The sequence below is a fragment of the Salvelinus namaycush genome, chromosome 2 (genome assembly GCF_016432855.1).
Source record: "Salvelinus namaycush isolate Seneca chromosome 2, SaNama_1.0, whole genome shotgun sequence".
Classification (NCBI taxonomy): Eukaryota; Metazoa; Chordata; class Actinopteri; order Salmoniformes; family Salmonidae; genus Salvelinus; species Salvelinus namaycush.
In genome coordinates this window covers 57,852,843-57,876,989 of record NC_052308.1, presented here as the reverse complement: position 1 = coordinate 57,876,989, position 24,147 = coordinate 57,852,843, and the positions used below count along the sequence as shown (strand labels likewise).

Sequence of the window (24,147 nt, the reverse complement as noted above, 5' to 3'; positions counted from 1 at the left end):
TGGGCATCATTCACAATTGATAATATATCATTCACAAGTGATAGGCTAATATTGTCACCGATCAGACTATTCTTGATTTAATCTTGTCTTTACATATACTAAATAATATATGTGTGAAATGTGTTTTGATTTAGAATGGACCATTATCATGCACCTGTCTCGAAACAGGGGCAGCGGGAAAAAATACAAGTCATCTATACACTTAAATAGCGAATGGAGGATGCGTTTCCCATGGTTCATTTTCATGCCAGCCAGGTAGACTACACTCCTGTTGTAAAGATAAACAATGTGCTTAATATTAGAATGTTGAGAATTAAATATAGTAGGTCTAGCCTATACAAAGCTGATGGGATCCTGCTCTTTTTAGTAGAGGCCATCACTCTGTTTTCTCACGCAACTGCATAGCCTATAGAAATGTTGCTCAACATGAGCTCATGAGGTGTCATGAAGTGTTTGATTAGATTTTCGAAGACATTTGCATTGATGTCAGAGTGATTATATGGACAATAGAGTGCTGAGAAACAGGCAGTTAGCAAGTTTCGTAGGCTACTAATGACCATAAGCAGCATCGGAGCTTGGAGAAGCCTAATTACCGTGACTAAACGTTCACGTGGAATTTGACTGCAATCATGACCGCCGGTGTGGCGGGAATATGGTCACCACAACAGCCCTAACTGCTACACTTACCTCTGCAGTGGTGAGTCCTGCTCCGGTAAAGGCTCTGGCGAAGGGGGTTTTCGCATTCTTTCTTCTTCCTCTTGCTGTCTTCTCACTTCCAATAACTCCAACTGGAAGAACAAGACACAACGGAACCTCAGTTTCATTTCACCACCTTAATCTGAGTAAATTAATCTGGCAATGCTTCAATTCTAACGTTTGCTATTTACCTGGGACTTAAAGACGTGAAAAATGGCAGCTAATTTAATTAACTAATGATTACATTATAGTTTGTTTGGGATTCATGGGAACATGCAAAACTTTGTACCAATTATTACCAATTATGTTGAATTCTTTGAACGCACCAGATTATTACTACATAATTTTTCATTAAATGCTGGGTAAATACTGTACTGACATGCAGTTAACATGCAGTTAGCACTAGGTGTCAATGTTAGTACGTGAACTTAAATAATTGACGAGCACAAGATAACATTGTTTAGTGAACAGCTTTCTTATTGAAATCTTATGAACATTACAAATACTCACTGGAATAGGACTGAAAATGTAACTGTCTATGAGTAAGACTAATGTCTCTCAGTAAGAATCGTTTAACCTAAAGATTCGTGACACATGTGACAGAAACATTGCAACCCGCCAAAACACTCACCGTAGTCAACCTCTCCAGTGCTGAGAAGCGCTCCTCCCAAGTGGCGGCCGACTTCTCGAATGCCTCGTGCCTCTTGATCAGTTTCTCCACCTCGTCCACGCTCTGCCCCAACTCCCGGCCGAACAGGTATGGTTCCTGTCCCAGCAGCCACGCCTCTGCCACCCCTGCATCCCTCCCAAACTGGTGAACTTCCAAAACTAGACCATGCAGAGCAAAGAGAAGAAAGTCAGCAGGGAAAACTGGAAGAGAGAAGGCCCAACTGCAATTGTTTCATTCCAATGTTGTAGCTAACTTATGGCCTCTGGCATGTGGGAACGGGTAACCTGAGCATTCATGACTAATATCCCCCCTCTCCAAACAGAAACACTCACTGTCCACTTTAGCCCACATGCATTAGTTATCAGCAGAGCGAATGTGGTCTCAGAGCATTTCATATTATTCTGTACGTAAATCCGAGACACTCCATTTAGTATGATATGGTATACATTAATTTGTTGATGTCCATCATCGATTTCGTATAACATGTTACAAATTACTATTTTGTATGATATGTTCCAAATTGAAATTCGTACAATATATTCCAAATTTGGAAAACACACAATATGTTATGAATTGCAATTATTACAGTATGTTACAATTTTGCAAAACGCACAATATGTTACGAATTTGCTAAACATATATAGTGCATTCGGAAAGTATTCAGACCCCATGACTTTTTCCACATTTTGTTATGTTACAGCCTTATTCTAAAATGTATAAAATAACTTTTTTCCCTCATCAATCTACACACAATACCCCATAATGACAAAGCGAAAATAGGTTTTTAGAATTTTTGCAAATGTATTAAAAATAAAAAACAGAAACCTTATTTACATAAGTATTCAGACCCTTTGCTATGAGACTTGAAATTGAGCTCAGGTGCATCCTGTTTCCATAGATCACCCTTGAAATGTTTCTACAACTTGATTGGAGTCCACCTGTGGTAAATTAATTTGATTGGACATGATTTGGAAAGACACACACCTGTCTATATATGGTCCCACAGTTGACAGTGCATGTCAGATTAAAAAGCCATGAAGTTGAAAGAATTGTCCTTAGAGCTCCGAGACAGGATTCTGTCGAGGCACAGATCTGGGGAAGGGTGCCAAATACATTGTGCAGCACTGAAGGTCCCCAAGAACACAGTGGCCTCAATCATTCTTAAATGGAAGAAATTTGGAACCACCAAGACTCTTCCTAGAACTGGCTGCCTGGCCAAACTGAGCAATCAGGGGAGAAGGGCCTTGGTCAGGGAGGTGACCAAGAACCCGATGGTCAGTCTGACAGAGCTCCAGAGTTCCTCTGTTGAGATGGGAGAACCTTACAGAAGGGCAACCATCTCTGCAGCACTCCACCAATCAGGCCTTTATGGTAGAGTGACCAGATGGAAGCCACTCCTCAGTAAAAGGCACATGACAGCCAGCTTTGAGTTTGCCAAAAGGCACATACAAAAATGGATTTCTATAGCTTTCAAAAAAAAGAAGCGTACCAAGATGGCTGATCGGTGGCTTCAAAACAGTGCCCTGTCAGTCATCTAGGGTTAATACATATAATTAATTGCGTGTCACAATACATTGACAAATTACTTTGAAACAACGTTGATTGAACAAGTTTGTGCCCAGTGGGACTGGATATGCCCAACTAGTGACAAGATTCCATCCTATAGCATGTGTGAAAGTATGAACAAAAACCCTTACTCAGTCTTAACCACTCCCTTCGGTCCTCCCACTTGTCAATCATGTCTTTCCTCTTGTCCATCAGCTGTAGTAATTTATCTTTGATCTAAACATAGGACATAGCAGCAAATACTTATATTTTAGCATTGGGTATCATCACATACTGTACAAACAATGCAATACACTAAAACCTGAAGTGGCTACAATGCAGTATGGTCATTCCACAAAATGAGTGCCTTTAATATTTTAAGGAGAAATTATGCACCAATATTGAATTATAAAAGCCTGAAGTGCCCTTTAATAAGTAAGATTTTTATATGAATAAAGAAGATTCAGAATTTTGACATCCATCTGTGCACCCTCTGTGACTTATAGGAAGAGTTTAACCCACTTCACCCCAACATTTCTCCAGGTGAAATCAAAAGATTATTTTCACATCTCAAAAGGCACCAAATTGGTGGAATGACCCAGTAACATAGGGCTGTCAAAATAATTTCCCCAAATGGACCATTTAAGTGCTGGCAAAACAAAATGATGAAAGCTCATCATTAGGGTGGCTTTCACCTGGTCAGTTCATTCAGACCAGTGCAAAGAAAGAAAGGAGACGAGGACATATTTCAATTGAGAAAGAGCAGTGGTCCGCAAATGGCTCATGGGCTGACCTGCAGTAGCATAGCATTGGTTTGGCTATGGAACTTACCTCCTCTGATGCATAGTGCTTTCTGGCTAGCAGAGACTTGCCCAACTCAATGCAGGCGGTGAAGCTGTCATTGCGGGCGTCGATCTCAGCCTTGATACCCTGGTGGTTGTTCATCAACAACTCCACCGAGGACACGTCCCTGTGCAGAGAAAGGAAAACATGCACGCACGCACACACACACACACATCAGGATATTAGTATACCAACCTAAGATTGGAATAGGAATTTCAGTTTACTGAATTGAAATGGAACTGACCCCAACCTAACTAAGTACAAGAGTATTTTACTTTGGATTCTCCTGGGCTTCGATGAGACGGATGACGTCCTCCATCCACAGCATGAGGTCGCGCACCATGCTGAAGAAGCGGAATTTGTCGCCCGTGTCCAGGAGGTGGACCCTGCGGCCATCGCAGGCCTCCAGCAGGGTATTCCAGGCCTCCAGCACCTCGCTCTCCCTCCGCTGGATGTCGTCTGCCTTGTCGCCGGCGTAGGCCGACTGGAGGCGGACGGCATCCTCCTGCAGCTGCCTCACCTGAAGGTCCGAGCATAAGTCGCTTTAATGCATTTTATTCTATAATTACGCTACCTTCCACTGCCTGGTATTTACATGAAATTACAGGCTATGTGTAATTAACAGGTTAATAATTACTAGTAATGTGAACTGATATGGAAAATCTATATTTATAGTGGTAAAAAATTCAGAGACAGGATTATGAATAACATTGCAACTGTGTGATTGTTTCATATTCTATTCATTTCCATTGCTTTGTGAAGCTCAGACAACTGCTTGCTGATTGCCTATTGGGCTTGCCATCTGGGGGCCAGTTCGAATACAATGGGAAGCCAGTTGGTGACCCACCAGCAGGCAGTTAATTACAGCGCATTCGGAAAGTATTCAGACCCCTTGACTTTTTCCACATTTAGTTACGTTACAGCCTTATTCTAACATTTATTCAATAAAACATTTTCCTCATCAGTCGACACACAATACCCCATAATGACGAAGAAAAAAGATTTTTTTATATTTTTGCAAACTTATTAAAAACTAAAAACTGAAATACTCTATCTATATAAGTATTCAGACCCTTTGCTATGAGACTCAAAATTGAGCTCAGCTGCACCCTGTTTCCATTGATCAACTTGATTGGAGTCCACCTGTGGTAAATTCAATTGATTGAACATGATCTGGAAAGGCGCACAACTGTCTATATAAGGTCCCACAGTTGACAGTGCATGTCAGAGCAACAACCAAGCCATGAGATTTGTCTGTAAAATAATTGGCCGTAGAGCTCCGAGACAGGATTGTGTTGAGGCACAGATCTGGGGAAGGGTACCAAAAAATGTCTGTAGCATTGAAGGTCCCCAAGGACACAGTAGCCTCCACCATTCTTAAATGGAAGAAGTTTAGAACCACCAAGACTCTTCCTTGAGCTGGCCGCCCGGCCAAACTGAGCAATAAGAGGGAGAAAAGACTTGGTCAGGGAGGTGACCAAGAACCCGATTGTCACTCTGACAGAGCTCTAGAGTTCCTCTGTGCAGATGGGAGAACCTTCCAGAAGGACAACCATCTCTGCAGCACTCCACCAACCAAGCCTTTATGGTAGAGTGGCCAGACGGAAGCAACTCCACAGTAAAAGGCACATGACAGCCCGCTTGGAGTTTGCCAAAAGACACCTAAAGACTCTGATGAAACCAAGATTGAACTCTTTGGCCTGAATGCCAAGCATCACTTCTGGAGGAAACTTGGCACCATCCCTACGGTGAAGCATGGTGGTGGCAGCATCATGCTGTGGGGATGTTTTTCAGTGGCAAGGACTGGTAGACTATTCAGGATCAAGGGAACGATGAACAGAGCAAAGTACAGAAATCCTTGACGAAAACTTGCTCCAGAGCGCTCAGGACCACAGACTGGGGCGCAGGTTCACCTTCCAACAGGACAACGAGCCTAAGCACACAGCCAAGACAATGCAGGAGTGGCTTCGGGACACGTCTCTGAATGTCCTTGAGTGGCCCAGCCAGAGCCCGGACTTCTCTAAACATCTCTGGAGAGACCTGAAAATAGCTGTGCAACGACGCTCCCCATGCAACCTGACAGAGCTTGATAGGATCTGCTGAGAAGAATGGGAGAAACTCCCTAAATACAGGTGTGCCATGCTTGTAGCGTCATACCCAAGAAGACTCGAGGCTGTAATCGCTGCCAAAGTCGCTGCTTCAACAAAGTACTGAGTAGAGGGTCATATTTCCATTTTCTAAAAACCTGTTTTTGCTTTGTCATTATGGGGTATTGTGAGTATATTGATGAGGCAAAAACAAAACAATTGAATCCATTTTAGAATAAGGCTGTAACGTAACAGAATGTGGAAAAAGTCTGAATACTTTCCAAACGCACTGTATGCTAGGTTGAGAGCCTGTGAGAGGGTGTTGTGTCTGCAAGAACAGTCATGTGTCCTCTTTTACATAATAGTGTAAGTTATCAATATCAATATCATATTGCATTATCGATATTGGTGCCCACCACTAATAATAACATGAGATTTCATTTTTGGAGTATTCAGCAGGGCGGTGATCTGGTGCAGTGAGCTACAGGGAGATATTAGCTATGTATCTACCTGTGTTCCCAGGGCCTGGATGTCATGCTCGAAGGTGGTGTGCATCCTCTGCAGTGTCTCCACTGTGTTCTGATCACGTCCCACCTCCTCTGGAAGCTTCTTGTGTTTGTCCAGGATGCGGCCCAGGATCTCCTTGGCGTCATGGTAGAACTTGTGCAGCTCGTAGGAGGCGGCCAGGATCTGTGTGCGCGTGTCGATAAGTTCCAGCAGGTCAGCCCAGGCCTCGTTGAGTCCGTCCTTCCACTCGGCCACCGTGGCGGCATCTGTGTGGCCCGCATTAATCAGCTCATCGGCCAGGCGGTTGACGGCATCCACACGCTCCTGGCCGATGTTGCCTGTGTCGCGCGCAAACTCTCGGAAGCGCTCCTGGAGCATCTGTGGATTGATAGATGGATGGAGAGGAGGAGAATGAGGACCTTTAACACAAATACATATTGTACTGCCCTGTCTTACCTACTAAAAGGTAATGGTGGTATCAAATGGGCAGTACTGAAATCAGTCTACGGCCACGTTACAAACCGTTTGTAAAGCAGTCACACACCAAAGCACACAACACCTGGAAAAGTGTTAAACATGTCAACTATATCAATATGATATTGAGATATGATGCCCAACTGCAATTTAGATGATGTGGCATTCAGTTATTGGTACATTTGTGGAGTGTGGCTGCTTTGCAGATGGTCTGGAATGCGACTATGTTTTTCCTCCCTGACAGCACCAGTAGGGTTTGAAGTCAGGTGACATTGCTTACGGTGACATGCTCGTAGTCCTGTCCCAGCTCATGAGATCCGGCCACCACCTCCCGCTCGGCAATCCACTGCTCCAAGTCGTCAACCTCGCGGTTGAGCTGGAACAGGCGGAACCGCTCGTCCAGTTTGCCCCGCCTCTCCTCAGACAGGTCCTTCATGCCGGCATAGAGCTTGTCCACCTGAGACTGACGCATGCCTATCCTCTCACTGCCCACACAAACAGAAATCAGGAGTTCAATGACCAGTGGATGGGGTTTACAAGAGTAATCTTTTTTTGTTTCTTTGCTAAAAAACTTTCTTGTTCCAACACTAACACCCATGATCAAACTAATACACTAGTCATGGTCTGCAATCAAGGCTTTCGTTAGTGAAATCAGGGCTGTTAGGGTTAAGCTGAAACAAAAATATACATACACACCACACTCTGGTCTACTGAATGCTCCACTCATGCAAAATACTTTTTCTAGATGGGACATTCATATTCAGGTCAACGTTCCTTGACGGGCGGCAATATTAAGTGACGTTCTATTTCAATGGCTTCACTCTAGGCTCTCTCACTGACCTCTCTGGATGTCCTGCAGCTGTCAGGCCTCTGCTGGTCTTGGAGAGCTGATGGACTGTCTCAGCGTAGTCCTCCACCGACTGCTCCACAATCTGGTGCTTCTTCAGCATGGCTACGGAGCTCTGCTCATCCTAAGAGGGAAAGACACTTGTTTTTAGCGCTTTTGTGAATTCTATGTTAGAAGAAATATCAGTACAGGACACACACACACACACACACCGAAACACTGTCGATAACACCCTAGTACCTTGGCCTTCTCCTCAGACATCATGTACAACTCCTGCTCGCTCATCCAGGCCTCAGCCTCAGCGGCATCAAAGTAGTACTTCTGTGCATTGTGGGCCTCCTCCAGACGGGCGTGACGCTTCTCCGTCTCCTCAATCATCAGGCCCCACAGCTGTTGCAAGTCGGCCAGGCGCTGGCGGATGGCCTCCACGGCAAGGCTGTCCTCCATCAGCAGGCTCTCGCTCCGCTCGAAAATGTCATCGAAGCGGGGCTGGTGTCCCTGGATCTCCTTCTGCAAGGTCTTAGAAGGGGATACAATACTAAATTTATTTCCATGGAAATGTGCAATAAAACTAATGTCAGCAATACATTAAAATACTAGATACACAAAGCCAAGAGTACAATACTTTAGATATACTTAATTAAGTAAGTAGTAAGTAAGTAAGCCTTGCCTAAATGGTCAGGAGCCCTATTTCTGTAGTGTACACACCTTGGAGAGGACACCAATCTGTCATAGCCTATATCTCAATTAAAACTCAATAAGAGAGTGATGCTCCTTGCTATGTATGATACCATTCAATATATTTGTTTAAATGACTTAGGATAACAGATTTATACCGGCACTAACGTATCACCTAAACGATCAGCCTCATTGCTTTTAAAAGTTTTGTTGATGCGAGTGTTTGTATTAGTTTGGGATCTATCGCATCCCACAGATGAGTATGTTTGGAATCTTTATTTATTTCACAGAAGGACAAGTTGACCAATAGAATAGGTTAACTTTTGTACTATGGGGGATAGTAGATTGACATAGGCTGGTGCTTTTGCTGTTCGTTAGGCCTACTCATCTTGTTGGCTGATGAAAAGTAGGCTAAATGTGGACATTTTCAATATGCGCCTCGAAATTTGATACGAGGGAAGTCCGCAGTTGTGTCCCCGATGTGTCTGTCTTCATTCACTTGTAGCCTACTTCTTAGCTGAAATGCCTGTGAGAAGGACCCGATCACGTGACGGCATTGGCTACATCTGAGAGAGCCATGTGAGTGAGAGGTGCTTCGGCGCACAGCAGCCGGGAGAAGGGAATTATAATTAGTCTATTATATTCAGCCCAAGGGTCTTTGGCCGCAAACAGCATTGATATTTTAGGGGGCATTATGGCCACACAAGGGGGATGCCGCCAGGAAATTCGAGGCCTGGTGAGAATATTATCAAGCGCTTGTCAAATTATGAATGAGAGACTGATGATGTGGGTGCAGCTTGCAACTTTTTTCAAATCATCATTAGAGTCCAATCATGCAGCCTTAGAATGCATTAAACATCAACACATATAGCCCAAAGTTTGTAACACAACTAAAGTTGCATAAATAACTCTACATGAAGCATATAGGACGAGCGGTTTCTTTGTTAACTGCTCCGCACAGAATATCCGCATGTGCACCTTTCCTTGTAAATCGTTTGGAGAAAATATCATTCTATTATAAAATAATAAAAAATAATGCCAGGGAGTCCTAATCTTGTCTGCTAAATTAACAAGTGTAGCCCACAGCCATTTGGCATTGCCATATCAGGGCCTAACATAAGGACAACTGAGAGAGCATGTTATTCTGTTCTTCTGAAATAGACTACATTTTCTTTATATCATGTTATCAGGCTATATTTAATGGATTCAAGAGACTTTTTAAAATGTATATGTTCTAAAGGTCTGCATCAGTGGCTTGTAGGCTATGCCTGGAAGCCAGGATATGCTAAACGTCTTTATGCTAACTAACGGTCAATTACCAGTAATACCGGCAGTTATTTGCTTGACAATCACTGACTGACAAAATTTCATGAACGCCACAGCCCTAAACCCTGACACTAACAATACAAATTTTTCTTATAAATTGGCGCATAAACGTATTCACAAAAATAGAATGATGCTTAATTTGGGCCTAAGTGTGACTTCCTTGTAAAGTGACAGTACATGAGAAAAACACACATACCTGATTTTTCTTGATAAGCAGTTGAACGGTCTGCAGGTTGTGACCATGATCCGTGGAGGTTGCAATTGGCATCCTCTCTTCGACCCAAAGCTAAAATGGACAAGCCAAATAGATTATTAAGTGCATTGAATGAAAATACCAGAACAAATAAAGCCTCAATAGAACATGTACACACATGTGCACACACAAACACACGTTTGTTTTACTATTCTTGTGGGGACCAAACAATTTCTATTCAAAATCCTATCTTCCCTAACCCCTAACCTAACCCTAACCTAACGTAGCAGGCCTAAAATAAATGCCTGAAACTAGATCCCCAACATACTGGTCTTGACGAGAATAAAGAAACTATCGGGGGAGGTTCCCTTCTGTACTGTTCAACCAATCCAGTAAATGTGGAGGAGGAGGTAAGATGGAGTGTCGCCTTGTTAACGTTGCAAAGTCGCATCACAGGTTCTCTTTCCATTTCCCCTGAAAACTGAAATGTCCCCACTTGTCCGAATTTTCCTTGTTTTACTATCGGAAAACCAAAAACACACACACACACACACACACACACACACAAACACACAGTACGCCCCCAGGAGGCAGCTCAATCAACTATCAACTCACAATCTCGTCCTCCACATCGCGGTTGAACTGGTGGATCTCGCGGGAGGCCACCAGGAAGTTCTTTCTCTTCCTCAGCGGGTCCAGCAGCTCTTGGAACTTGTGCTCCACCATTTGTCTCTGGCCATCCACCTCCCCCGTGTCCTTCCCTTCCTGGCTGAGGACCAGCGCCTGGCTCTGCAGCTCCACCACCTCCCTCTGACGGACCTCCACCTGGTTTTCCAATATCTATGGGCCACCAGGGAGAGGGAGGAGAACATTTTGAACACAGCGTTGACCCTAGATGATGTTCCGGGCGGGGCCCAGGCCACTAAGTCAACATCCATGGTTTCTTATCCAACATTTTCAGATCAGAACAATTGATGCCATAATTATTTTATTGTTTAAAACCAATTGAAGCCAACTTATTTAAATTATTCTTCATATTATTATTTTCATTATCATTTCATTAATGCCAACATTATTTATCAATTTTGGTTACAATGACGCATGCTCCACCGTGTACAGTACCTGCTGCTTCTTGAGCAGGATGTTGACGCTGGTCAGGTCTTTGCCGTAATCGTCCGATTGAATCTGGCCCTCCAGGCCACCCAGCCACTTGTCCAGGTCGGCACAGCTCTGTGTAAACAGCTCGGCCTTGTTGGCGTCAAACAGGCACTGGGCCTTGGTCTGGGTGGTGGACTCCAACTCTTCCCACATCTTCTGGAGGGCTGAGAGCTTCTCCTTGACCACCGACTCTGTCTCAGGCTTCTCCAACACCAGCTGCATCCCATCCTGGAGTGGAAAGAATCAGAATCAGAATCACCTTTATTCGCAAAGTACATTTACATGCACCACGAATTTGAGCTGGTGGAATGGTGCTGCTATGCCTTACAATAACAAAATATACAGAGAGAAAATGTATGCATAAAATACATACAGTATAAAATTAGGTAGAAAGTAGAAAAGGTCTGGATAAACTTTGTCTTGCTGCGGTTGTTGAAACACATTTTATGGTAGTGGGGTGGGCAAGTACAGTCGGTTAGTTATGGTGGGTAACCCCATGAGTTTTGGAGTGGGTATAATAGGGCAGTTAGTGAGTATAAGTTAGTCATAAGCAGTTGGGGAGTTATAGTGGGTACATACACTAAATAGACAGTTTATTAGGTACACCCATCTAGAACCGGGTCGGACCCCCTTTGCCTCCAGAACAGCCTGAATCCTTCAGGGCATTCTATAAGGTGTCGGAAATGTTCCACAGGGATGTTGGTCCACGTTGACATCACACAGTTGCTGCAGAATGGACGGTGGTACATTCATGCTGTGAACAGCCCGTTCCATCCCATCCCAAAGATGCTCTATTGGGTTGAGGTATGGGATCTGCGCATGTTCCAGCCAATGTTTTTCCACTCCTCAATTTTCCAGTGGAGGTCATCGCATGCCCATTGGAGCCGCTTCTTGTTTTTAGCTGATAGGAGTGGAACCCGGTGTGGTCATCAGCTGCAATAGCCCATCCGTGACAAGGCTTGATGAGTTCTGCGTTCCGAGATGCCATTCTGCACACCACTGTTGTACTGCGCCGTAATTTGTCTGTTTGTGCCCCACCTGTTAGCTTGCACGATTCTTGACGTTCTCCTTCGACCTCTCTCAATAACGAGCAGACTGGATGTGTTTTGTTTGTGGCACCATTCTCTGTAAACACTAGACACTGTCGTGCGTGAAAAGCCCAGGAGGGTGTCCGTTTCTGAGATACTGGATTTGGCACGCCTGGCACCGACGATCATATCACACGCAAAGTCGCTAAGGTCACAAATGTTTCCCATTCTAACATTCAATCGGACAGTAAGTGAATGCCTTGATGCCTGTCTGCCTGCTTTATATAGCAATCCACGGCCACGTGACAGTAGGAGCGATCCATTTTCGTGAACGGGGCGGAGTATTGATTATAAGAAGTAGAATATTTTTCATAAAGTAATGCTAAAGGAAATTGAGACAGTTTACTGTTATGTGCTTTGCCTGCACTGAACAAAATAAAGATTCTTAAAATGGTTCTTCCTTAGCTTTTAAGGTTCCTTGGAGAATTCTTGCCCGGTAAAAAACCTTAAGTGTGGGGTTCTTGATGTGGCATCTACGGTTCTTTAAAATTCTAAAAGGTTCTTGAAATGTAAGGAAGCCTGCAGATGTGTCCCTTTCATAGCACACAGCAAATTGGCCAGTGTTACTAGTGTTGATTTTTTAGTGTAACATTTTTTGTGTTGACACTGTAAAGAGTTAAATTAACACTCAGTGGTGTAAAATAAACCCACTGTTGGTGTTAATAACCAGAGTTGAAAAAAACACGCTTATCATTATCATATTTCCCAGCATGCTCTATTGCAGGAAGATTTTTTTAATTGTTTGTTTCAATATAAATGTTTTTGCATGTACATTGATTGATTAATTAATCGTATGCTATTCAAATATAAATAACATACATTTTTCTGAACTATTCAAATCTGTTAATTGGACTTCTTGTACCCGTTACTGAAATTGTTGTTTCAGTCTAGATGTTTAAGGTTGTCTCATACTTCAGTCTTCCCAACCCTGGAAGTCATTCTGAACGCAGGTTGTGGGTGAATAAACATTTTAAATGTTGAATATCCCCATTCTGGCTGGATTTCAATAGCAGTTACACATCACTTTGCAAGCCAGTATAAATGTGGCTTGTAGGCCTGATGTGGCCTTTAAATGATGAGCTTCAGGCCACTTGATAATAGTTAAACTAGGCCCTCAAAAGAAAACCATATGAAATATGTATTTCATTGTCTTAAAATAATGTAATTTTAATGACAACATTCACTTAAGAATACTTAAGAGTCTAGATAACTGATCATGTTCATTTCAATTAATCGGAAGCGCTTATTAACTTGGGTTCATTCATCTAATACCAATTGCAAAATCATCAAGACAGAGTGAATCTTATTTTGGTTTGCTAACCTTCTCAATCTTGTCCAGCCACTCCTTGTTGGACTGCAACTCGGCCATGAAGGCCTGATGCTTGAGCCATTTGCTGTGGAGGTTCCTGGCCTCGTCGTACGACATGTCCTGGGCCGTGAGCATCTTCTCGTTGATCCACAGAGACAGCTGCATACAAAGACACACACACACACACACACACACACACACACACACACACACACACACACACACACACACACACACACACACACACACACACACACACACAGGTAGGTAGGTAGGTTATTGTATTTGACTGCCTTAGACTGTGAAAGCAGTCTGTCACTATGCATACATTGCCACACAATGTATTAAATGTAAATCAGTACATGTAAGTATTCCTATTTTCATAGTATTGGGACTGATACCAATGTTAGACTCTTAGGGAAGATTTCCCACATCCAGGTTGAGCATATTCCTGGACTAAAAAGCACATTCGATGGAGAATCTCTATTGAAAGTATTTTTTAGTCCAGGAGTAGGCTTAATCTGGGTGCGGGAAAGACATGTTGGGCAGCAGACCTCCTGGCAATCCTGTAGGAACTTCTGAAGGTCCCGGTTATCCTTCAGCCTCATCAGTAGCTCCACAGCAGCCTCGCGGTTCTTCTTATGCCTGTGCAAACGTTGGGAAAACAGAATTGATCATGGATAATAGATCCCTTGTTAATTGTGACTACCACAAACAAGTTGCCAGTTGTGTGTACCAGATTTTTCTACAGACTTTTTTACATCACAATACGCATTACCAAGTAAAAGCAAAGATACATATCAAGTGTTGTACTGGCATTTGTGGTAGTTGTAAACCTAATAAGTGGGTGGTACACATCTAACCATTGGTGGTACTCTGGGTAGTCTTTTTCACAGTCAAGCTGTGCAGGTAGCCTAGTAGTTAAGAGTGTTGGGCCAGTAACTGAAAAGTTGCTGGCTCGAATCCCCAAGGTGGAAAAGTCTGCTGCTCTGCCCTTGAGCAAGACAGTTAACACGGGCGCTGATGACGTCGATTAAGGCAGCCCCCTGCACCTCTCTGATTCAGAGTGGTTGGGTTGAATGCGGAAAACACATTTTGGTTGAATGCATTCAGTTGTGCAACTAACTATTTATGCCATTTCCAGGAGATTGCTTTATCATATTAATGTGGTTCCCGGGGCATTAAATACTCCAACAGGTGTTGTGAGATCTAATCTGCGCAGCAGAGTAACTGTAAAAAAGACGACCTGTCCAGCAATGTCATTTGTTACTACATAGTAGAAGAGGCTTCTAACCTGTCGTCAATAGACGTCGCTCTCTCCTGGATGCGGTCGGCGTTGATGTTGCCGTCGCTCGCCAGCCGCCTGCCAGCCTCCACCACGCCGTTTATCTTCTCTTCGTTGGCGTCCATGGTGGTCATGAAGTCCTCCTGCTTCTTGATGGCTCCTTCGGCCCCCTCAAACGTAGTGGGCATCTCTGTATGGGCCAGCATGTACTCCTAAGAGTAGGGTTATTCAAAAAAAGAGAGTCAGTGGGATTATTAGAAAATCCCGTGACTGAGACTGGATATCCAGGTTGGGGTCAATTCCATTTCAAATCAGTCAGGGAGTAAACTGAAATTCTTGAATTGACTGAATTGAAACAGAATATAGAACCCCACCCTGTTGGAATTCAATCTAAATCACATTGGACTGACTATTTGCATTGCCCCCCTCTTTTACACCACTGCTAATCTCTGTTGTTATCATCTATGCATAGTCACTTAATTGACTCTGTACTGGTACCCCCCCTGTATATAGTCTCGCTATTGTTATTTTACTGCTACTCTTTAATTACTGGTTACTTTTAGTTCTTATTCTTACCCATATTTTTTTTTAACTGCATTGTTGGTTATGGGCTCGTAAGTAAGCATTTCACTGTAAGGTACCTACACCTGTTGTATTCGGCACATATGACTAATAACATTTGATTTGATATGACACTTTTTGAAATGTACTTTAATATGTGCATTTGATTTGCAAAGCAGCATGCCCCCGGTAGAGGGAGTGGATTCTAGGTGGGCACGAAAAATGACACATCGTTACCACATCCCTGCCTAGTAAAATTAGGTAATAGCAGCGACAAAGAGGACTTTAAAATAAACTGTTACCGAAAATCAAATTTTTTATGAGACGGAATCAGTGTAATTAAATAATAGTGAAACGGAACCATTCACTTTGGATTCCTAGGCTAAGATTTTTCCACTCTTGGAATAGAATTTCAACTCACTTCCTCGATGGACCAATTCGAAATTGAACCGACCAATCAAGTACCATGGTTTAAGGGGTATCGACCAATCGGCGTACCTGGTTGTTGAGGGAGACCTCGGCCTGTTTGGTGTCCCTGAGAAACAGCTGGTAGGCGTGGGACTGTGACAGCAGGTTCTGCCGGTTCTCCCACATCTTGTGCAGCTCGTTCCAGCCTGTGTCCAGTGCCTGTAGCCGCTGCCTCAGGAACATGTACTGGGCATCGGTCTGGCCCTGGGTCACCATCTCGCCCATGTCTCGCATCTTCTGGTAGTCCTCCTCGTAGTTGCAGATCTCGTTTTTGATGCCGTCGTGCTGTGCTAGCAGCTTCTCTGCCTCAGCCAGCGTGTTGGGCGTCTCCTCCGAGGCGATGGCTGTCTGTGTGCGCGACAGCCACGACTGGAAGTCATCCAGTTCGCGCAGGAACTGCTGCAGCTTGCTGGCCTCGCCAAGGGACTCTTCGCGGTTACACAGTGTGGCCTTCATCTCCTCCCACACGGCGGTGATCTCAGCCAAGCGGCCCGTGATGGCATTGGCCTGGTCCGGGTGCTCGCCGGCCAGCCGCTCGGCCTCGCCACGCAGGTCGCCCAGCTTGTCCTCGATGGCAGCCAGGTCACGCTCCATGCCAGTGAGTTTACGCTGCAGCGCCATGACACCCGTCAGGTCGTTGCCCAGCTCCTGGGTAGACTCGATGACCTTTGTCTTCTCGCGGATCCACGACTTGGTTTCGTTGCAGTCCAGGTGGTAGTTCTGCACACCCAGCGCCGAGACTAGAGACTCCTTCTTCTGGTCTGTCAGATCCCGGAACTGGCTCCATCTGGTGAACAAATTAATAAATAAAAATATGATCATTGAGCAGACACTTTTACCCAGTTGACAGACAGTGATACATATTTCAATACATGTGGCCCATGCGGGAATCAATCCCACCATAACCCGGTTGTTGCCAGACCAAGGCTCAAATTGACTGAACCATTGGCCAATTAATTTGATGATAACCAACAATAAATGCCCAGCTCATTTTTCAATTCAAAGGATAGTGATATCCAACACACAATATCACAATTTTAAGTCAATAGGTATTTGAAACTCACCATGAGCAAAGTAAAAGGTCAGACATAGTTAAACTACATTAACTACATTATAATAGCCTAATCAAATAAAATGTATTTATATAGCCCTTCTTACATCAGCTGATGTCTCAAAGTGCTGTACAGAAACCCAGGCTAAAACCCCAAACAATCATCTTTTGGCTTCTTCATTTGGCATCAGGTAGTTGGCAATCATATGGAAAGGCATTAAATCAGAACCTGAAAGTGCTATCTTCAACCGTAAATGTTGTGAATACCAGGGACATTAGTGATGCACGGCTTGACTCATAACTCGCAGTCCCCGTGGTTATATCCACAGGGCGGGCAGATTTAGGGTCATGAAAGGGTCATTGTGTGGATGAAGGGCAGATGGGTGGGGAATAAAGAGTATAATAAATGCATAATTCTTGTGCAATTTATATCTATAGGCTATATTGAGGTGTTTCTTTCATTATTTTAGGCTATCTGGCATTAGTGTGTAAGCCTAAGCTGAGGGTCTAACTGTACGCACGCCAATCGCCAAATGCTTTTGGGAACGGGCAGTAAAAAGTTAACGTCGATCCACGGAGGCAAAAAGGCCAATGTCAGAGTTTAATTCAATAGGAGAAAAGCCACCTCACAATCATCACACATAACACTGCTATCGTCCTCTTTTACCACCCCACCAAATCTTTCCAAACATACATTTTCTGGCAAAAGAGGATGATAGCAGTGTTATGTGTGATGATTGTGAGGCGTTATACAAATTTGACAGACACAAGATGGAGACCTCAAATAGGCCTATGGCATGTCAAGGGAACTGTTGCCTACTGTTCAGATGGGTTAAATGGAACATGTAGGTCTATAACCTCTCACATAGCCTTAATAACTCCTGCAGAATTAAGCATTTCTTGAGGTCAAATTATACACCAAATGTAGGCAAATTGTTTACTTGGGAACGATAGTGGAAAAATATTATTTTAGCATCTTGAGAGAATGTGAATGCACAGTTAAATACCATCTGTAGAGGTCCTATCTTTATCAGCATCATAAAAGTTGATAGTATTTCAAGCACATAAAATATGCATCCAAGCCAAATTGAAATGTTATCAGAAAGTTTTTAGGTTGTTTTCACAGATTTCTATTTCCTTGCAACCGGTCAAACTGATGTCATTTGAACATTTTGCACAGAAAATCTTTTCATTCTTCTTAATAGTTATTGTATTTTCTCCCCGGTCCCTAAACGTCTTTGCACTGTGAAAGAAGCAGAGATCACTCAGAAAGCTTCACTGATGTCAAATACATTGAAGCATTCATTCTATTGATTTATGACATTCTGCTGAGCAAGGGTTTATTTAGTCTTCTAGGGCAACATATAATGACAGAAGAGAAGCTGCATGTATCTAATTATAGACAAGTTGACAAACGAATAGCCTACCAAAATGTTGGAAATGATAAGTAGAAACATATCTAACACATCAGGTGTGGGATTCAGATTTTCACTTTATCACATATAGTCGGGCGGTTGCGGATGGGTTATTAGCAATTGCGGCCGGGTGAGGGTGAACAAACAGCTGATCCGCGCACCACTTAGAGACATATCAGCTACAGATATAGGATCTTAATTTGAGACAGTTTGCTACTGCAGAAAAATAATCCTACAGCAACAGGAATTAGGGTAAATCAAGTCTGAATATTTTAAGTGGAAGTTACAAACTTTAGAAGTCTTGTTTTTTTATTATTATTATAAAAAATTTGATCCCCTTTGTTGTGATATCCAATTGGTAGTTACAATTTTGTCTCATCACTGCAACTCCCCAACAGACTCGGAAGAGGTGAAGGTCGAGAGCCATGCGTCCTCCGAAACACGACCTGCCAAGCCGCACTGCTTCTTGACACGCTGCTCGCTTAACCCGGAAGCCAGCCGCCAATGTGTCAGAGGAAACACTGTCCAACTGACGACCGAGGTTAGCTTGCAGTCACCCGACCAGCCAAAACGAGTCGCTAGAGCACGATGAGCCAAGTAAATCCCCCCGACCAAACCCTCCCCTAACCCGGACGAAGCTGGGCCCCACGGGGCTCCCATTCACGGCCGCTTGTGACACAGCCTGAGATCAAACCTAAGGCTGTAGTGACACCTCAGCACTGCGATGTAGTGTCCTAGACCGCTGCGCCACTCGGGAGGCCCCCTTGAAGCCTTGTTAAACCTCTAATACACTACAAGTTTGCATTTCCTGCAACAACAGGATGAGCAAATTAAGCTAAGGCATCTGTATGATAGGAGATAGTGTGACGTCTGACTGTGAATGGCTCAACTTGCCTGTTATTGAGCTTATCTTGCTGGGCTTTGATGTCCTTCTCACTGGGGTGTCCGTTATGCATCAGCTGCCTGGCGATCTGGTTCACGACAGCGACGCGTGACGCCTGGTTGTTCATCTCAGGCTCCAGGCTCTCGAACCTGGGAAAGAGAGAGCATGCCATGTCATGACCAATCAAGTTCAACTCCAAAACAAACCATTTTCCCTTACGCACATTGATGTCTGGGCCACGTTCAGGCAAATGTTGTGGAACGTTTCAGATAGAACTGTCATGAATAGAGCTGACATGATTTCTTATACTACATGTCAGAGGCATGTTTATTCTACAAATCGCATTTTTATCTGAACGTTCCACAATGTTGTACCCTGATGAATGCACCTCAGACGTATTCCCCTGTTTGGTGTTTAACCTCCTAAGTACTTCCTGCACTTATCTCCTTGTACCTCTGTACTCTTTTTATTATCTGTCTTGTTCTATCTGTTTAAAATACCTATTTCATAATTTTCTATGTAAGGTAAACTTCAGTTTCTAGAAAGGCACCTAACAAATAACTCCTCCCAGTGGGAGTTGACTACAAAATTCACAGTAAAGTGAAAATTGTGAAAATGTGTTCACTGTTTCCAGCAATCAGTAAATACTAGTGCACAAAATTGTAAATGGCTCTATCAGTGTAAATTCACGTAAAATATAGCAGAGGGCATGTGCCCTGCATGCCCATTCAGTAATCCGGCCCTGATTGTAATCTTCCATTACAGAGTGACCTTTGGTGTAAATTGAAGCCTATCCATTCATATCAGCACATATCCTCCACTATATTCACCTTTCCTTTTTTCTGTTTGGGATTGTTTTTCTGCTTGGTGATGGAAAGTCTACCAGCCTACGTATAGAATACATGGGATTGGATTATGATGATATAGATGAACGAATCCTGCACACAATGTGAAATTGTTTGGTGAAATATGCATAAAAGTAGAGTCATTTTCCATAAACTTTAATAGTTTGTATTCCAAGGCTTTGCAGGCGTGGTTCCCTTGCGTGCGCTTAATAAATTGAATTCAACCGCTGAAAACCCACCCACTTTCCCGTTTTCATTCAATAGGGTTTTCAGTACATTTATCTTAAGCAATCCCTTTAAATACGGTGTACCTTTTGATTTTCAATTTTGTTGACAGACTCAATAGAATACATTGAATGTACAAAACATTAGGAACACCTTCCTAATATTGCGTTGCACCCCCTTTTTCCCTTAGAACAGCCTCAATTCAACTCTACAAGGTGTTGAACGCGTTCCACGGGAATGCTGGCCCATGTTGACTCCAATGTTTCCCACAGTTGTGTCAAGTTGGCTGGACATCCTTTCAGTGGTAGACCATTCTTGATACACATGGGAAACTGTTGAGCGTGAAAAACCTAGCAGCATTGAAGTTCATGACATACTCAAACCGGTGTGTCTGTCACCTACTACCGTACCACGTTCAAAGCCACTTAAATCTTTTGTCTTGCCCATTCACCCTCTGAATGGCACATATACTGTACACAATACACGTCTCAATCGTCTCAAGGCTTAAAAATCCATCTTTAACCTGTCTCCTCCCCTTCATCTACATTGACTGAAGTGGATTTAACAAGTGACATCAATAAGGGATCAAAGCTTTCACCTGGATTCACCTGGTCAGTCTGTCATGGAAAGAGTTTTGTAAATCGCGAGAACGGGTTTCAAAATATTAGGGATCAATGAAAGAAAGCCATCTAAATATATGGATATTTGTCTCCGTTTCAGCACCAATTTGTAGATTAAAAACTACTCTGATTTTGTAGATTATTTAGTGTTAAGGAAGTATTTATGAATCATAAAAAACTAGTTTGGAGACACTTTACACAAGAAAGAAAGAAAACGGTGGTTTGATTCATTCTGAAAATTGCCACATTCAGTTCTTTAACCCATGGTAATGTTGGAAGATTAGTGTACATATAATTATAATAAGGAGAATAGTGTAGGCTATACCCTCGTCTGTTGCCTTACGGCTTGGTCTGCGTTCCACTCCGTAATGATTTAATTAGCCTACATGTCTTTTTTTTATATTATCAACTGTTACTAATGATCCTCAGCAACAACCACATGGCCGAGACAGCGTTTACAGAGGAAGCAAACCAAATGAAGGTAAACTTAACAATGTCATTAAATGGAATGATAATGTAGGCTATACCAACTGAAGGGAACTAAGAGTAAATTGGCAGTTGAACATGTGTTGTTATTAGGCCTACTGACATTCGATATTGATAGTGGCTAATATTTAACATGATAGAAATATGAAACAGAGAAAGTTGGGGTAGCCTGCAATTAAGACATTCGAAAGTGCCCATCCCTGCAAGTTAAAAGGCTGTACAATTCAAATCCTGTGTAATTGCACAGCATTTCATGAACTTTACTGTGGGAAAGTTGATATGTGGATATGGTTCAGTTTGCTTCCATATGACTGGTTCACATTTGTCTCCAGCGATTATAAGTCAAAATAGATCTAAAGCAAGTGTCATTTATATTTACAATTACCTAAAACAAATGGATTACTCATTCACTTAGCTGTTATTGTCACGCTGGTATAAATGATTCGGGAGAAAGGCGCAGGAATGCTTAATAAGGCTTTTTATTACGCCCCAAATTACAGCGTGCCGTGTAAAGGCATGGGGAACGAAGACCAAACAAACACGTACACAAAACACAGGGTTGAAACCCAAACAAAAGAGTGAGGAGAACCTCGACTAAATAACACAAACGCACAATGATTATCACACGGGACGAGACCCGTAATCCACAATGGCATGAAAGCCAAAACAAACGGCACAGGTACTCACACACACCAATGGACATTGTAACAATAATCGACAGACAACGGAAACCAAAGGGCACACTTATACAAGTACTAATCAGTGGGAATAGGGGACAGGTGTGCGTGATGAAAGTTCCGGAGGGATCCGTGACAGTTATCAATAGCTCTTATCAAGTTGTCATTACAGTGCATGGAGAATGGTGTTGTTAAAAAATTAAGTAGATGCTTTTTCCACTTGAAACTGGTAGGTTCGCTCGACCTTATTCATTGTTTCCTCACACGTAAAGGTGGTGGAATGATTAGGAAATTAAGTCAAAGTCAGAATACGGCGTATCTGAAGACCCACCTCCGCCACACTTTCATTTATTCGCCAAAACAAATAGCAGGTGAATAGCACGCTTTTCTCATTCTTAAGTTCAAGGTCAGAATTCGCATTGAGAGAAAAGTGCATAAAAAAGGAGTTACGTTCCATTTAAGCACGCTTAACTCGGGTCGGAATTGGGCCCTTTAATGTTTTGCAAATGGCCAGAGTTCCGTGTCTTCTGTACAGTGTTTGGAAAATCGACAACGTTGTTCCAAAAACTGCTTGCATATATGTCATTTCATAGTTTCGTCTTCGCTATTATTCTACAATGTAGAAAATAGTAAAAATAAAGAAAAACCCTGGAATGAGTAGGTGTGTCCAAACTTTTGACTGGAACTGTATGTCAAATACTTTCAGATACTTGAGTGGCACACCAAGCTAAATCAGGCCTAAAGGAGTAGGGTCTAGGGGTAGACTATGGCTTCAGCATGCATTTCTATATGTATGGGTTCTCTCACCTGTGCTGAATGACCTCTAGGTCTTCTAGCTTCTCTGGGATCTCCATGCTGTTGAGCCACTGATCCTTCTCATCGATCCACACCTCGCAGGCGTCCGCCTCGCTGAACATCTTGTAGAGGGCCAGGGCGTCCTGCAGCGCCTGCTTTCTCAGCCGGGTCAGCTCGGCCACCTCCTTGTAGCGCTCCTCTATGCCTGCCAGGCGGCCCTTGACCTCTTCCGACTGAGCCTGCTCCTCAGGCAAGGCGGCCGCCTGCTCATGGAGCGCATCGATCACCGGCCGATAGCTGGCCACCTCGGCGGCGGCGGCCTTGTGCTTGCGCACCAGGGCCTGTGTGGAGAACTCGTCATGGCCCACCTCGCCGCTGGACACGATGCGCAGGGCGTCCAGGGTCCAGGCATCGGCATCGTCTGCGTCCGCCTGGAACTGGTGCAGGGCACACGCTTCCTCCAGATGGGCCTTCCTTATGGCCGCTAGCTCCTCCAACGCTGCCCACTGCGCCCGCAGGTCGGCGATGCGGTCGCGGATCTTGGCGGCGCCGAAGTGGCCACCGTCGGCCATTGCCTGGCCCTCGGCGATGGTGTGCTGCAGGTGACTGGCACGGCCGTTCATCTCGTCCTCCAGGGTGCGGTGCTGGCTTAGCAGGCGCACTGCGCCCGTCAGGTCCTTGCCGCTCTCGTCTGACGACAGGATCTGCTCCTTCTCACGGATCCAGCCCTCCTCCTCGGCCATCTCCCAGAAGAACTTCCAGAGACGGCGGGACTCCTCCAGGCGGGCCCGGCGCTCGGCAGCCAGCTGGGTCAGCTCCTGGTAGCAGAACTCCATGTGGGCCATGCGGTCGCGTATTACCTGAGGGTCACAGGGCTTGTAAACTGTAGAGGAGACAGAACAGAGGCCCAGTTAGCATCTAGCAGCACCCACAGATGTACATTGCACTGTATTGACTCACATGTTATGATTTCATTCCAATGACTATGATTCCTTTCATGTTTATTTTTCAGTTTGCTTGTATAGATCTTGAAGTATCTTGCAAAACGCTATGCTATTCAACTGAACTGTAAAATTGTATGATGACATGCATTATCATCATTAGTTAAAAATACAAACACAAGCAGAAAAAAAATATGATTCACAATTTGAATAATAGCAGTCTGAATGTTTAGGACATCCTCACCGTCGCCGTCGATGGCGAATTTCTGAGCATTGTTGTTGACAGCTTTGACACGGTCAGCCTGGATGCCGATGTCGGCCTCTACCAGGGCATGTTTCTGCAGGAGATCCTCCACTCCGAGCAGATGCTTCCCATAGTCCTGGGACAGCAGCATCATCTGTGTGGCAGACATAGAGGCATGACATACAGGCATGTGTGGGAGCAACATACAGGCACCTTCTAAGTCTAAGTTC

The 24,147-nt window shown here is 43.8% G+C and overlaps 1 protein-coding gene across 1 annotated transcript in view; it reads right to left on the bottom strand.

The window, feature by feature from the left end:
* Positions 1-24,147, bottom strand: part of LOC120064909 (spectrin beta chain, non-erythrocytic 1-like) — a 71,442-nt gene that overhangs the window by 7,881 nt on the left and 39,414 nt on the right. Inside the window, exons 12-30 of the mRNA XM_039015500.1 lie at positions 23,918-24,071; positions 22,745-23,615; positions 19,096-19,233; positions 15,766-16,522; positions 14,716-14,918; positions 13,976-14,066; positions 13,434-13,580; positions 10,989-11,252; positions 10,482-10,706; positions 9,870-9,959; positions 7,910-8,188; positions 7,663-7,793; positions 7,103-7,307; positions 6,352-6,726; positions 4,030-4,274; positions 3,743-3,881; positions 3,064-3,148; positions 1,328-1,524; positions 688-788 (exon numbers count right to left, since the gene is read on the bottom strand). Of these exons, the coding sequence (XP_038871428.1) occupies positions 688-788; positions 1,328-1,524; positions 3,064-3,148; positions 3,743-3,881; positions 4,030-4,274; positions 6,352-6,726; positions 7,103-7,307; positions 7,663-7,793; positions 7,910-8,188; positions 9,870-9,959; positions 10,482-10,706; positions 10,989-11,252; positions 13,434-13,580; positions 13,976-14,066; positions 14,716-14,918; positions 15,766-16,522; positions 19,096-19,233; positions 22,745-23,615; positions 23,918-24,071 (4,697 nt within the window). The remainder of the gene's footprint in view (positions 1-687; positions 789-1,327; positions 1,525-3,063; positions 3,149-3,742; positions 3,882-4,029; positions 4,275-6,351; positions 6,727-7,102; positions 7,308-7,662; positions 7,794-7,909; positions 8,189-9,869; positions 9,960-10,481; positions 10,707-10,988; positions 11,253-13,433; positions 13,581-13,975; positions 14,067-14,715; positions 14,919-15,765; positions 16,523-19,095; positions 19,234-22,744; positions 23,616-23,917; positions 24,072-24,147) is intronic.